The 13,732-nt window shown below is 40.7% G+C and overlaps 1 protein-coding gene across 1 annotated transcript in view; it reads left to right on the top strand.

The window, feature by feature from the left end:
- LOC121947546 (nucleolar protein 4-like) overlaps window positions 1-12,449 on the top strand; it is a 194,629-nt gene extending 182,180 nt beyond the window's left edge. Inside the window, exon 11 of the mRNA XM_042492641.2 lies at window positions 507-12,449. Within this exon, the coding sequence (XP_042348575.2) occupies window positions 507-754 (248 nt within the window). The 3' untranslated portion in view covers window positions 755-12,449. The remainder of the gene's footprint in view (window positions 1-506) is intronic.
- Window positions 12,450-13,732: the final 1,283 nt, after the last annotated feature.

The following is a 13,732-nucleotide window of genomic DNA, read 5'->3' as shown; positions in this document are numbered from 1 at the left end:
TCATTTTAAATAGAGAATTATTATATATAGTTTTCTGGACATTTTCTCTACTTTTTGGATAATTTTCTAAGAGTCCTCCCCTCTTTTTTAAAACTATTTATTTTGGTAATTTTCTTGTCACCTTTTACTCATTTCTTGCAATATGTGGGACATTTCTTGCCAGGTTGGTCATTGCCTTTTTCCCCTCATGTTTTTGAAAGAAATCAAGTCATTTTGCTGTTTCAAAGGGTCAAATAAATTATGAAACACACAAGAAAACTGATCCAGGTTTCAAAGGGTTAATGAAGCCACAGGCGGTAAAAAGATATTTCAGCAGGCGTCTTGTCATTTTCAGCTGACTGATGTGTCTCTTCTTCACCTTCTTTCCTTCTCTTCACATCACCATCATTTTCTGTCCTCCACCCCGATCATCTGTCCTTTTCTCCTCCTCTTCGCTCCTCCTCTTCGCTCCTCCTCTCACCTCTTTCTCACGTCACTGTTTCATTTTCTTCTCCGTCCACCTTCAGGCCCCACAGACCTCAGCATGAAATCTCTCTCCTCTGCCAACATCAGTAACTCCTCCTCCACCGCCTCCACCAACAACAGCCTGGGCGGGCGGGGCAGCGGGGGCGGAGGAGGGGGCGGGGCGTCGACCCAGCTCAGCCAGCCGGAGATCACGGCCGTGCGTCAGCTGATCGCCGGCTACCGGGAGTCGGCCGCCTTTCTTCTGCGCTCGGCAGACGAGTTGGAGAACCTCATCCTGCAGCAGAACTGATTTGGGCGAAGAACACACACACATTCACACACACACACACACACACACACACACACACACACACACACACTTTTCAGTATGTTCGTTTTGTGTCGTCCCCCGTCTCTCCTTATCGACACCAGTCCTCTTGTTTTTGCTCTTCCCTCCTGAAATCTGCCTTCTTTTCGGAAGCTGTGGCCACTTTTTTTTTTGTTTTTTGGAGATAAAAGTGGGAAACTTGGAGAGAGGGAGGGAGAGGAATCCCACCATCCCCAAAACAATCCCCCACAACTTCAGTCCATCGCCTGACGAGGGATAAAAGTGGAAAAACAGGAGCGTTTGGGACTCTGGAGGAATCTCTTCCTCTCCTCTCGGGAAGCACCTCACAATCAGCACTGCACTCTGAGCGCCGGAGTGTGGAGGAGAGGAAGAGAGGAGAGACTGCTGGACCGGTCTGGTTCTGGACAAAAAAATAAAGGCTTTTGTGTGGAGGAGCATTTTTGAGTTTCGTCGTTGAGCTCCAGCACGGGGAGTTGAGATTGACGGGCGGCGTCTTATGATCAAAATCATTTTAAAGAAATAACGACTCCCTGAATCGGTACTCTGTAAAATCTGACAAGCTGACCTCACTTAAAATAATCTTTGAACCGATTACCTTAAGAAAGGAAAGTAAATGTAAATATAAACTTAATATGTGTTCACTTTTTATCTAATTGTTACTTTTACTCGAAATTTAGCTATATTTACTTAATTTTGGGAAGTTGTTGCAACATAAAAACGACAAGTTAAATTAACTTATTTCTAAGTGTTAGCAACTTCAGTAAAGAAAGTTAGTCTGATTTAAAGTGATCATCACAAAGAGGATTTTGCCGATGATGAAGTTTGGAGATCTGCAAGTTCGTTTTTGTTTAGAAAAAAAAACAAATATTATTGACCAGTTTGGATTCAGCAGGATGCAGATTTACAGCACAGTGAACTTGGTTTACTGAAGTTGCTAGATGAAGATTTTTTTTTTTTTAAGTCGCAGCAGCTTTGCAAAATCAAGTAAATGTAACTAAAATTTAAGTAAATGTAACAACTCTAAAATAAACAAAAGTTAAGACTAATAGTTGTATTTACTTACATTGTCACAGCAGTTGGTTTCCTAGATTTTTTAAAAGTAAAATAAACTTGTCAGATTTTGCAGTGAAGCTGTTGGTTTAAGCGTTTTCGATTTGATCTGAAATTTAATTTTTTTTTTCTTTTTTTGGGAGTCCAGCAAGTTTTTTTTTTTTGTTTTGTTTTATTTCTTCCCAAGTGACTGAAAGAAAAGAAGCGGCTTGACTTATCTTAACAGATAGCACTAAACACGGAAAAGACTTTGAGTTCAGAGGATCTAAAGTTTGGAAACTGGAAAAAAGAAAAAGGATCTGTTTGGGTTCAAAAAAAAAAAAAAAAATGAAGGAGAGAAACTTTTTTCGTGCTCGCTTGTATATAAGCTCTCTGTGTCCTATAGCACTTTTCCCTCACCCTGACCTCCCCCATCCTCCTCACCCCCTTTTACCCAGGGAGCAACTTGCTACTTATGCATCCAAGACGCCATGTTGACCACCAGGAAATACCTCAGATCAGACCTGCCAATCCCATTTTCAGTTCACACACACACACACACACACACACACACACACACACACACACACACACACACACACACACACACACACACACACTGCAAGTGAATGGTAACATTCCCACCTGAAGCCAGTTTACTTCTTCTTTACCACCTGATGTCTTCAATGTTTCTATATTTTTTCGGGGGGGAACTATATTGCGCAAAAGACCTGTAATGTCGGAAGCATTTCGAGAACTGATGTAAACTTTTCAGACACTTTTTCTTTCGTCCGTGCGGGTTCATTCGTGTGCTGCTGTATATATAATCAGATCATCTTGGAAACTTGAGAAGAATCAGAGTTGAGCGTGTTTGTGTGCGAGGTGATTTTCTCCTTAAAGGGGAGGGAGGAGTGTGTGTGTGTGTGTGTGTGTGTGTGTGTGTGTGTGTGTGTGTGTGTGTGTGTGTGTGTGTGTGTGTGTGTGTGTGTGTGGGTCTGTGGGTGGAGGGGAGGGGTTTTCTTAAATGAAGGGTTGATGGCAAATTTTACCTCCCGCTTCTACTCTTTACAAATGTAGACGCCAACGAAACCTCAGCATCGTTCTGTTAAACGCCCCTCCCTCCCCCTCTTCTTCTCCTCTTTCTCTCCATTGGACCTACTCTTCACCTCTTCTTCGTGGACCTAAACATCCTCCTCTTCCTCCTCCCCTCCCTGGTCCGGTCCAGGCTTCAGAGGAAGAGGAGGACTGCTCTGTCTTACTGTGTTTTCTCTGTTCAACTCTGAGATGGCCATTGTTATTATTGCTATTATTATGATTATGATAATGATGAACTTTCATGTCGCTGCTGCTATTCAAAAACCGGACCTTCTGCCATAGACCTAAAACCTCAAACAAAGCCGGGCGTTAGCTAGCCGCAGTGCCCCGTGAAAAACCCGACCGACCAACCGACCTCGACCGCAACCTGACCACAACAGAGCACCGCAAAGACTCGCAGGAGGACTCGGTGAAACACACGCACGCGTCCCGCCTCTCTCAGACCGGGTTGGTTGGTTTTTTTGTTTTTGCTTCATAGGGCTTGATTCATGTTGTGTTTCGTGACTTTCTAACTGTGAATTCTTTGGTTTCGTTTCTTGTTCACCCTCTGGAGGGCGCAGGGAGGGACGTGTTAGTGGAGTTTGTGTTTTTTCTCCACATCAGGCCGACAAGTACGCACGGAAACCGCTTAAGGGAGCAAAAAACGTCCAGTTCATAACGCTGATTAACTTCTTTTTTATGCTAATTTAATCCAGAACGAGAGAAAAAGAGACTAAATTACTTTAGATAATTTTGAGAGAGAAATCTTAAAATTGTCAGTTTGCTTTCAGCCATGTGGATATTTCTGAAGGTAGTTTTTGTTGTAAGAGCTGAAAATGATGTTTATTGGATGCTTGGTCGCTTCTGCAGCTTCTTTGTTAAAGAAATAGTTTAACATTTGTGGAAACAGGTTTGTTTTGTTTTCTGAAGTGTAAGACGAGAGATCGATGCCGTCCTCTGAAGTGTCTCATAAAGCTGGAGTCAGCAGCTGATCAGCTGAGCACAAAGACTTTAAACTGAGGGACTTGCGGACCTTAAATTTTGGTCGGAATGAAAATTGTGTTGACGACATTTTAAATATCTAATGACGTTAGAATTTCGGCCTGTTAAGACAATCCTGATGGCGTGAGCTCGACGTATTTCTCTGAATCAGTCTGAACTTTCTGTCGACGCGTTCGGTGAGACGGTTACTCACTTCAAACCCTCAGCTAATCCCGACGTTAGCGCGAGCTTCTACTACACAAAAACATTTTCAGTTAGACAGTAATGATCTAAAAAAATGCAGTTTATTTCTGTTAACCTTTTGTATGTGACATGCTGCTCGTTAACAACAATCCCCATAAGGTTTTTGCGATACACTGGCGTTATTAGCATATTTTGGCATTTCTCATTCAGCAGTCAGGTGCCTCTTGGCTGCTGAATACCATCTGAAACGTCTTTGTTTTCTGTCTGAAGTATCACGGCCGTGATCTGCAGCTTTGAATCCCGTCTCGTCCTCCAAGCTGCTTACATTGTCAACTGTAACGCAGATCCCTGATTGGCCCCAATTTTGGATTTTAATTTCTGTGAAGTGTTTTGGGCGGCAGTGAGTCTAGACTAAAACAGAGAGAGAAAGAAAATGTTGCGCTCCTGTTATCAGGATGGTCTTAATGGTTAAGAATTTCACATTTTGCTGACGTTGGGTTTTGTTCTCCGTACCTAATGTTTCTGCATCAAAATGACATTAGCACGATAGGTTCGAAAGATTATGATGACTTGACAACATAACTTAGAAAACCAACAAAATATGGTTTATATTCTACGTAAGATTGACGTTGGTATTAGACGTCTCGAATTCTGGTGACCTGACTTCACAACCCTAAATTCAACCAAATATCAAGATCTAATGAATCTGGTTTTCAGCTGGGCTCACCGTGTGCCAGCGTTAATCAATCCACCTCCACTGTAAAAGAACAAACAAACTATTTGTTTTAACTTTAAAACGTTCGTGTCCAGACTGCCTTAAAACCTGAAGTTGACTGAATTTGAGAAGACGAGTTGACTTAATTCTGTAATTATTGAACTTGTCTTCTCAGGTTCAGTCATCTTAAAAATGTATGGCAATATGGACACTAACTGTTTAAGCTGAAACAGATTATCTGATTGTTTTTTTCAGTGTACCAGCACCTACTAAGCTCACTGAAATAATAAGATAGTTCTTGTTTTTCGATCCATACAAAAAGAAACAAAAACACAAATGAAATTGTGTGCGGGACTGTTTGTTGACCTCGAGGAGTCACTTCTTGGAGTTTTGAGGCAAGAGATAGTTCACTGCATAATAAACCTGCAGTATGTTTTTGCAGATTTTTATAGATTTAAAAAGGAGAAAAAATGTTAATTTGTGAGCTTTAAAGGTGCCTGTAGGCAGATTTTGTTTCCTTGCTGCAGTTTCCTGTTTCCGGTCTTTGTGCTAAGCTAACCACCTCCTGGCTCCAGCTTCATATTTACCGTATGCACGAGTGACATCAATCTTTTCATCTAACCCTGCAAAAAAGCAAATGTTAAACTATTGCTTTAAGAAACTGTGAGAGGAAGCAGTTTTAGTTTTTGGCTTTTGGTGCAGTCACTTAAAAAAAAAGCCGGATGATTTGTTCGGAGTTGCTCACTCGACACCTGTTAGTGCAGACGAGGTTAAAAATGAACGAAACGTTTCTCCTCCCGAGGCATCGCTCTGTGTACTGTGCTTCTACTGTGGTTTCTACTCAGTTTCGACCGTCGTGTCACCGTGATTTGCTCCCTTTTTTTGCACACTGAGCGAAGCAACAGTCATCTGTGATTTGAAGGTGGGGGGGGCTCTCTGTGTGTGTATGCATGTGTCCCCGGAGGGACCCCCGACCCCCCAGACTTGCACTGCTGAAGTCAGAGCATAGAAAGATTTGTGGTGTAGGTTTTTTTGCAATGCAGCTGATAATCATAGCATTCACTGGTGTTCGAGGGTTTGTGTCGGCGGCCCGCAGCGACGGTCGGACGGTCAAATCTGTATCATACGCGCCGCACGACGAGCTGTCGGGCCACAGAGCAGAGGACAAGCCATTCATTCAGGTGCCATCGCACCGCGTATCGCAAAACCTCCATCCAGACTTTCACTGATTTACATTCGTGTGCAATGTCCGAACCACCGTGTCGAGTTAGTTTGAGATGTTGAAAATGTAAATTGTCTAATTTATGATTAGATGTAGAAGTGTAAAAGTTTTGTTTTGTTGGTTGTTTTTTTTTTTCACAAAACAGGAAGCTCTTTTTTAAGTGAACTGATCACTGAATGACACAAGAGAAATATGCAAAAAAAAAAAACAACAAAAAAACAATGACCCAACTAGAGGAGAAGGAGGAGAGAAGGAGGGAGGATGATGTCGCAAAAGTCAGACATGTAACAAGTCACAACGATTGAATTTAGTTTCCCGAAGAGTTTAAAACGTGATTTATCTGTCCTTTGATTTAGAGGAAATCTCGCAGTTTAACACATTGTGAGACCTGCAGAGGTACAATCAATTTTCCTCTAATTTCAACCTAATTTTCTTTGTTTGATGTAATATTTGATGGCAGATTAAACATTTTTGTGTACTTTTAGTGTGGTGCAATTGTTGTCAACCCCAACATGAGACTTTTTGATGACTCCACCGTCCTTCTGTCCTCCTGCTCGGTCCTCACTGTGCTCTCAGATACTGCCAGTGTTTTGGTTGAGTCTGCCTGGTTTTCATTGTCGGGGAGATTCGACAGCTTTGGGACACCTGCAGACGAGCTTAGCTGGTCTCAGAAAGATCTTGTTGGTTTGATCCGCTCTCTGCTGTTAGAGGGTCCAGAGTCACACGCACAAGCGGATTTTTATCCTCCTAGAGGATATTATAAATCATTTATGTTCAAGATCTCCATCTTAAACATGATCCCAGCTGCACAGAAACGCTCTGTAACACCTGCTCAGATGTTTATTTTTACTGTGCACGCCCACTATACGCGACCAGACATTGACTCCCATTCATCGCATATTGGAAAGAATCATAGACTGTGTATAAATATATGTCTGCAGTATGCTTAAGTGAAGCTAAAATATCTGCTGCAATCTTGTGCTGGTGACATCATTCAGAGCCGGAGTTCAGGAGATATCCGGCCAATAGCGAGCAGCCAATCATTGATTGCAAGAGCATTCAGTGATTGGCTCACACAGCTGTCAATCATGGCAGAATATCCCCTTTTTGTATAATTGAATAACTAATCAAAACCAAACGTATCATAAAAATGATCCCTTTAACGGACATCAGTGTGATGAGAACAACCTTCAGTGACAGAAACCGTCTTTGGGAAAAATTTACTGGGCACATACTTTGAGTTTTAGTTTGGTCCATTGGGGGGGGGCGGGCTTTATGACCTATACTCCAGCCAGACACCAGGGGGCGATCCAGATTGAAAAATTAATATTTGGGGAAGCATGTTGTCCATCTTTATATACATGAGAGAGCAATTTGAAGAATTCAAATTTTGAACACTTTAAAACAGCCAATCAGGATGCAGCCATAAGCGACCAGCGGTGCAGTGTGCTCGTGGCTGCAGACCAGTTCACCTCAATTTACGTCCACCTGGCCACGTCGTTAGCTTGAATCTATCCTTTTTCTTTTTCTTTTCTTTTTTTTTTTCCAAAAAAGCACCAAATAATTTTCTGTCATATTTTACAGATTAAGCTGAATATGACTCATTCACATGAATAATATTATTTTTACTTAGAAATTCCCCTGAAAACATTTTTTTCATTAGTTTCACTTCAGCATTTCCTGAATTTACACGTAAATTGTCACACCCTCCCGTCAAAGGTATCCCAGCATGCTTTGTATAGCGAATCAGTCGCTTCCAATACACAATAAATGGGAGCAAATGTCTTTCATAGTTGCGTATAGTGTGCATGCACCGTTTGTCTTTAATTAACTCCTCATCTGCAGTGATGCGTCAGTTTCCCAAACAGTGAATAAGTTTGTTGGGTTTGAAAAGCTCATTCCTCATCAGATTTTTGTCTGAACTCTAAACTCAGGCGTGCAGGCGCCGAACGGTTTGTTTCTGTCTGTGATGAGCAGCTGATGTGACGCTGGCCCCTCAGATCAAAGCCGGATCCAACAGGTTTTCAGTTTTCGATGTAGTCGATTTCAGGAAAAGTTTTAGTCCCAACAACCCGACTCAGATGGATTCAACCGAGCAGACGTTCATTTTACCTCCCTCCCAAACGGCTGACTGTCAAACTTTGTCGCCGCAGCTGCTGCCATTCTGAAAACCTTGAACCTCCAAAATGTGTTTTTAAGAAATGAAGGAAATCCATCAGATCAACAGCCATACAGTCTCTACGTTTCTCAGAGTTAGTGTAAAATGGGTTTAAAATGGTTAAATGTGGGTTTTTATCTGTACTTGAAGGATGATAACGAGCGACACAACTTTATTGATAGACTTTATTATCACTGGACTGTGTTTCTTAAACTGCAGCTTGGAGCCCAAAAATAAGTTTAAAAAGCTGTTTTTTGTTTTGTTTTTTGCTCACAGTCGTTCTCAGGAGGTTTGATTTGTGTAAAAAAAAAAGTTCTTTTATTGTTTAGTTTCCTTTGCTTGAAAAATAAGAGCAGTTTGAGATTTTCTGCAAACAGTGAAGATGCTCTTATCGCTCCTCCTCCTCAGTTTGATCCTCGATACCGTCGAGCTGAAAACTCTCCGCGGGACAAACTGCATCTTTGAAACAGCATCTAGGGATAATTCATTTTACCAAACACAACTGAGCAACTGAGATCGTCCCAAAAGGAAACAAAACAAAAAGTGCCCGAGGTGAATTCCTGATCAGGCTGTAGCAAAGCACTGCTTCACTGATTTTAGAGTTTTTGAAGTGATAATCAAGCAGAGGAGCCGGGTGGGTGGGCGCGCGGGTCAGCCGTCAACCTCAAAGACAAAAACATGCTCAAGGTTTTCTGCGAGTATTTCTGAGCCCAGGTCAGTTTACGTCAAAGCCAGACAGCTGCAGAACAGCACCACAAAAAAACTGTACAAAAACAAAAAAAAAGGCAAATGACAATCTTTAGAAAGGTGTAATTTGCTCACTGTTTGAATTCATTCCTTCTGTCCGTCTGTATCCAGTGAGACAAACCGGGAGACAAATCTGAGTGTTTTAGGCGTAATCAGAGCGTCCGTTCTCCAAAAACTCCTCCTCCTGTCGTCGTTGACGTCTCCACGACACATTTCTATTTTTTAGTATTACACGATTATTATTATTATTATTATTATTCTCAATGTTCAAATTCTTCTTAATATTATTATTTTATAGATATATTTTGTAGTGCAAGTAAAGTGGTCTTTTTTGGAGAAGATATTTTGTACAATATTTCAACAGCTTCACTCTGTTTGCCTAAACTGCACATTCCAAACGCGGATGTCACCCGACACGGGACGCGGCCGGCATCACGACTCACATTTCTCACGCCATCTGCTTCTTCAGCTGTAAAAAGTCCACCGCGAATCCAAACAGCTTCAATGAAGATAAAACGATTCAAGCTGCGTTTTGACCTTTGCTGTCCAGCAGCTGAGCGTAAATTCCTTCAGAGGTTACGTTTACGCAGACGTGGTTTCAAAACTGCGGCATCGTTCGACTAAAACAAAAAAAAGGATTCAGTCCTTGAAAGCTTGAAAAAGTTCAGAGAAACTCACAGACGTGGAGCCGAGAACAGAGCACGTCGCCTTTCATTAAATTAAAGTGATTTACAGCGTTCAGTTTGGAGACAAAATAAAGTCCTTAAATTAGTCCTCTTTTTTAAAAATGGAAAACCTTGAAATTAAGTTAATGTTGCTCAGAATTACCTCAACTTTTTGTAGATCTTTGACCCCAAAAAAAGGAAATTATTTACATTTCAGCCATTTTTAAGAGGCCGATTTGTTTGTTTAAAGAGAATAAAATCAATCTTGAACTACTGTAACTGATTTCCCCCAACGAAAGAAATGTCTGATTAGACTCTAAAAAATGTCACTTTTTAAATTTTCCCCCTTTATATGTATTCATTTAACTGTTTAATTGTTTTTAGTTTCTTTAACCCCCGGGTCACACTGTCTGCATGAGCAGCGTGTGACGGCTACCTCGCAGAACTGCTGCGGCTCACCTGTGCGCCGCCGCCGCCGCTGCTGCGGCTCACCTGTGCGCCGCCGCCGCCGCCGCTGCTGCGTTTGTAACTTATCTATATATATATAACTTATCTATATTGTCCATAATCAAAAGTCAATCCTCTGTTCATTCATGGAGGCCTGCAGCCACCGCGCTGTCAACAACACGGTCAGGTTATTATTTCAAAATAAAGAGCCTTTTGTTATAACTACCAACGGGAGTCTGTTGATAGTAACTTCGTCAGAGGGATTTTATTTTGAAAAAAAAAACAGAAAATTTATATTTTCATGTAAGATAAAGACACGGGAGCCAAAAAATCCCAAAAAAGTTTGGTAATGCGCATGCGCTGAGTCCCAGGCATACGTTTCTTCTTCCTCGTAATGTGATTTATTTATTTATTTATTTTAAGTACCTAATCCCTCAATTTTATGTTCGTTTAACGTAGGTTTTTGACACATTAAAAGATGCTGGCTGTGAGGAAAGAAATCAGACCTTGAAAAAAAACCAGATGTACGTTTTTTCCGTTCCTCAGGTCATTACAGGAATTAACATTTTGGTAAATTTCCACTTTTTTTTTTTTTGGATCTTCTCACATTATATCTTTACAAGTTAATAAATTTACCAGAATGTCAAATTATTCCTTTAAAACCTCTTAAATTTCATCAGATGTAACCCGTGATACGACCTCAGCGTCCTCTGTGGTGGCTTCGTGTTTTTAAAGTTTCAGATCACATATCGCCGAGTTTCAGACTGATTCTCATCCTGCGGTTTATGAAATCCGTCCGGAGGAACCAAAAACTGCTTCAGGGAAGCTTCGGATGAGCTGTGATGCCGGTCGGGTCCCTAAAATGATCACACACACACACTCCTTTAGCCGGATGCTCAGATGTAAAGCTCAACACACACATTATTTAAAACAAAGGTGAAAAAGTAATGGACCTTTTTTATTTTTCTATCGGGGTGTACAGCTACTGTCAGAATCAAAAAAATGGCTTTTTTAATTCATTATTTTATTTCTGTTCTTTTTGGTGCTTTAGATTTTCTTTTCCGTCTCCGTCCTTCGCCTGACTTTGTACCGGACTCTTGATTGTCTTGATTTCCTCCGCCGGGCTTTGTACCTGAACAGTAATACCAATGTGAAACCTGTATTCTCCTCATGATTTGACTCAGTGGAAGTGTGATGTTTACATGTACAGATTTTTGCGATTCTTTCTGGTTTTGTTTTGGGTTTTTTTCCATCTCTCTATCCTCCCTCCCTCTCTCTTCTTCTCTCTCTTTTCCCTCCTCATCCCCTGTTTTCGGTTCACCTGACTCCTTCCTTACACACTGAAGGGAAATGGGACTGCATCTAAACACAATTATCACCATTTCACACGTAAGCCTATCGCGCGAGGGGACACGTTGATATTTTGGATTTCAGCCGTCACTTTTCTTCACCAGATTCCCTCTTTTTGTTTTTTGTCTTTTTTTAGGAAATGCCTTGTTAGCATCTGTGCTAAAGGTGCGCCTGTGTTTTACTGAAGGATGCTCGCGGCTAGTTTGTGATGATCAGGATTCGATTTCGTGCTTTTGGTGAAGAAACGTCACAGCTGGAATTAAAAAAAAAAGCGTCCCCGGACGAAACCGATTGTTTGGGAAAGGGGGGGAGTCGAGCTGTGTGTTTGATTGGCTCAGAGGGGCTGACCTTTGACCTCTCGGCTAACTCCGCAGCACACAAAATCACAGTGGGGCCACAACGACCTCCGCTGGTGTGACCACGACCCGGCGGAGATGATTCCTCAGTGAATGATAAGCCATGACGACCCTGCGTGTCGGGTCTCTTAGTCTATTAGTATATTTAGCAAAACTGCAGAAGACAAAACTCAACCTCAGGAAGAAAAAAAGGACATCACTTTTGTAAAAACACGTCTAACTGAAGGCCCATTTCCCTCTCTCTTTGATACCATATAAATTATATCAAAAATTCTTTTTATATTTATTGTGTTTATTATTATATATAACAGTGGATACCTTTTTTTCCAGTACCTGTGGCTAAATATTTTGATTCTTTAGAAAAGTGTTGATAATATATGTGAAGCAACTAAAACGATCGAGGAAAAAAAAAAAAGAAGAAATCTAGGTTGTTTTTTGTTTGTTTTTTTTTGTTTGTTGACTTCGTTGGAGCGGTACGGGCGCGTTTGTTTTAGCCCAACGACGAGAACATATCACTCTGGTCCATGACAAAGAAACCAATGATCGAAAAACTGAGCTTTCTTTTGTGTGATGTCACTGCTAAGGCTGAAATGTTTCTGGACTTAAAAAAAAAAGAGTTGTGACCATTTAGTTTTGTTTTTTTGTTTTCTCCCGAGCTGTACGTCACAAAGCTAAATATACTAATAAAACGGTGTGCTATCTATCAAACAGAGCAGCGCTTTCTCTTTTAGACTCCACGATCACGGTGCACTGATCCCATCTGACACCATAATGAGTGAAAAGTACTCATTTTTAAAGTACCACTGTAAATAATTTCACTGTAAAATGACAGTAAAGAGCTGCCAGCACAGATGTCAGCAACATACCGTAATTTTACGGTATTCATACTGTGAAATGACTCTCCCAGCTAGCATTTTTTGGCTGTAGAAAGGAAATGTCCCGCAAAATTAAAAAAAAAAAAAAAAAAAGTAAAAGTTGAGGTGAATATGACCTGAAAATTACCTGGGGGGTCAGTAGGTAAAAAAGAAGGAGAAAAAAATGTCCAGAAAATATAAATGTTCCAATTATATACTTGAAATTTTGGTACACTATTTTTTTCTGTTCTTTTTTTTTTGTATTTTTGTATTTTTTAAGGTGTTTTTTTTTGGGGGGGGGGGCTTATTTTCATGGAATTTTCCTGTAACTTTTAAATTTATTTCCTCCTCAATTTTTGGCCATTTCCTGACATGTAAAATTTCAAAATTATTTTGTTTTAATTTCCAGAAATTATTTGTGCAATAGCAAAATTCAAACAGAATGGAAAAAATTATGCATCCCATTGCTTCCCATTGGCGACATAGCTAGTAAACGGTCTAATTATCAGGAGGTTCATACAAAACTTTAAAGCTTTCTAATTCCCTTTTTTAAAACCATTTTATTGCAGTATCTTATGAAATTTAGCCAGTAAATCTTCTTCTTTGATACAGTCTTTGTCCATTCGACTCCTCTGATGTAACTGTAGTTTATAGAGACAACGTGTATGCTGAGAGCCAAACTTAAAGCTGCTGTTCACACTGAGAGATTAAGATTAGAGCTCAAACTGAAAAGCTTTCATGTTGGATTTGAACCAGTTTTAGTCTTTAAACTTCGCTGCTGCCTGAAGACGGTAAAGAGACGACTGTTCGGCTGCCTGGTTACTGTAGAAAAAGGGACATTTTAAACTAAAGTTAAGGCTGTATTCTTTTTTATTATTAAAATCAACAAAGTCCATAAAGAAAAGACCAAAACCAACAATGTGTTAGTCCGTCTCTCGATACTTTCTGACCTCCAGTCCCTAAAATCTCAGCTCATTCTGACGATCAGCTCGCAGAGCGTTTCAGTGCCCACACTGCTGTACTCTTCAGGACACGTTTAGACAAGAAAGAAAATCTGTGTTTCTATGATAACACTGTTAGTGATCATCATGCACACGGATCCACGAAAACAACCGTAAATGTTGCAGTGTGCGCGCC

This window comes from Plectropomus leopardus, chromosome 9, assembly GCF_026936395.1.
Source record: "Plectropomus leopardus strain MGB_pleo_1.0 chromosome 9, ASM2693639v1, whole genome shotgun sequence".
Classification (NCBI taxonomy): Eukaryota; Metazoa; Chordata; class Actinopteri; order Perciformes; family Serranidae; genus Plectropomus; species Plectropomus leopardus.
The sequence above is the reverse complement of the archived record's forward strand: the minus strand, read 5'-3'. Positions and strand labels throughout refer to the sequence as shown.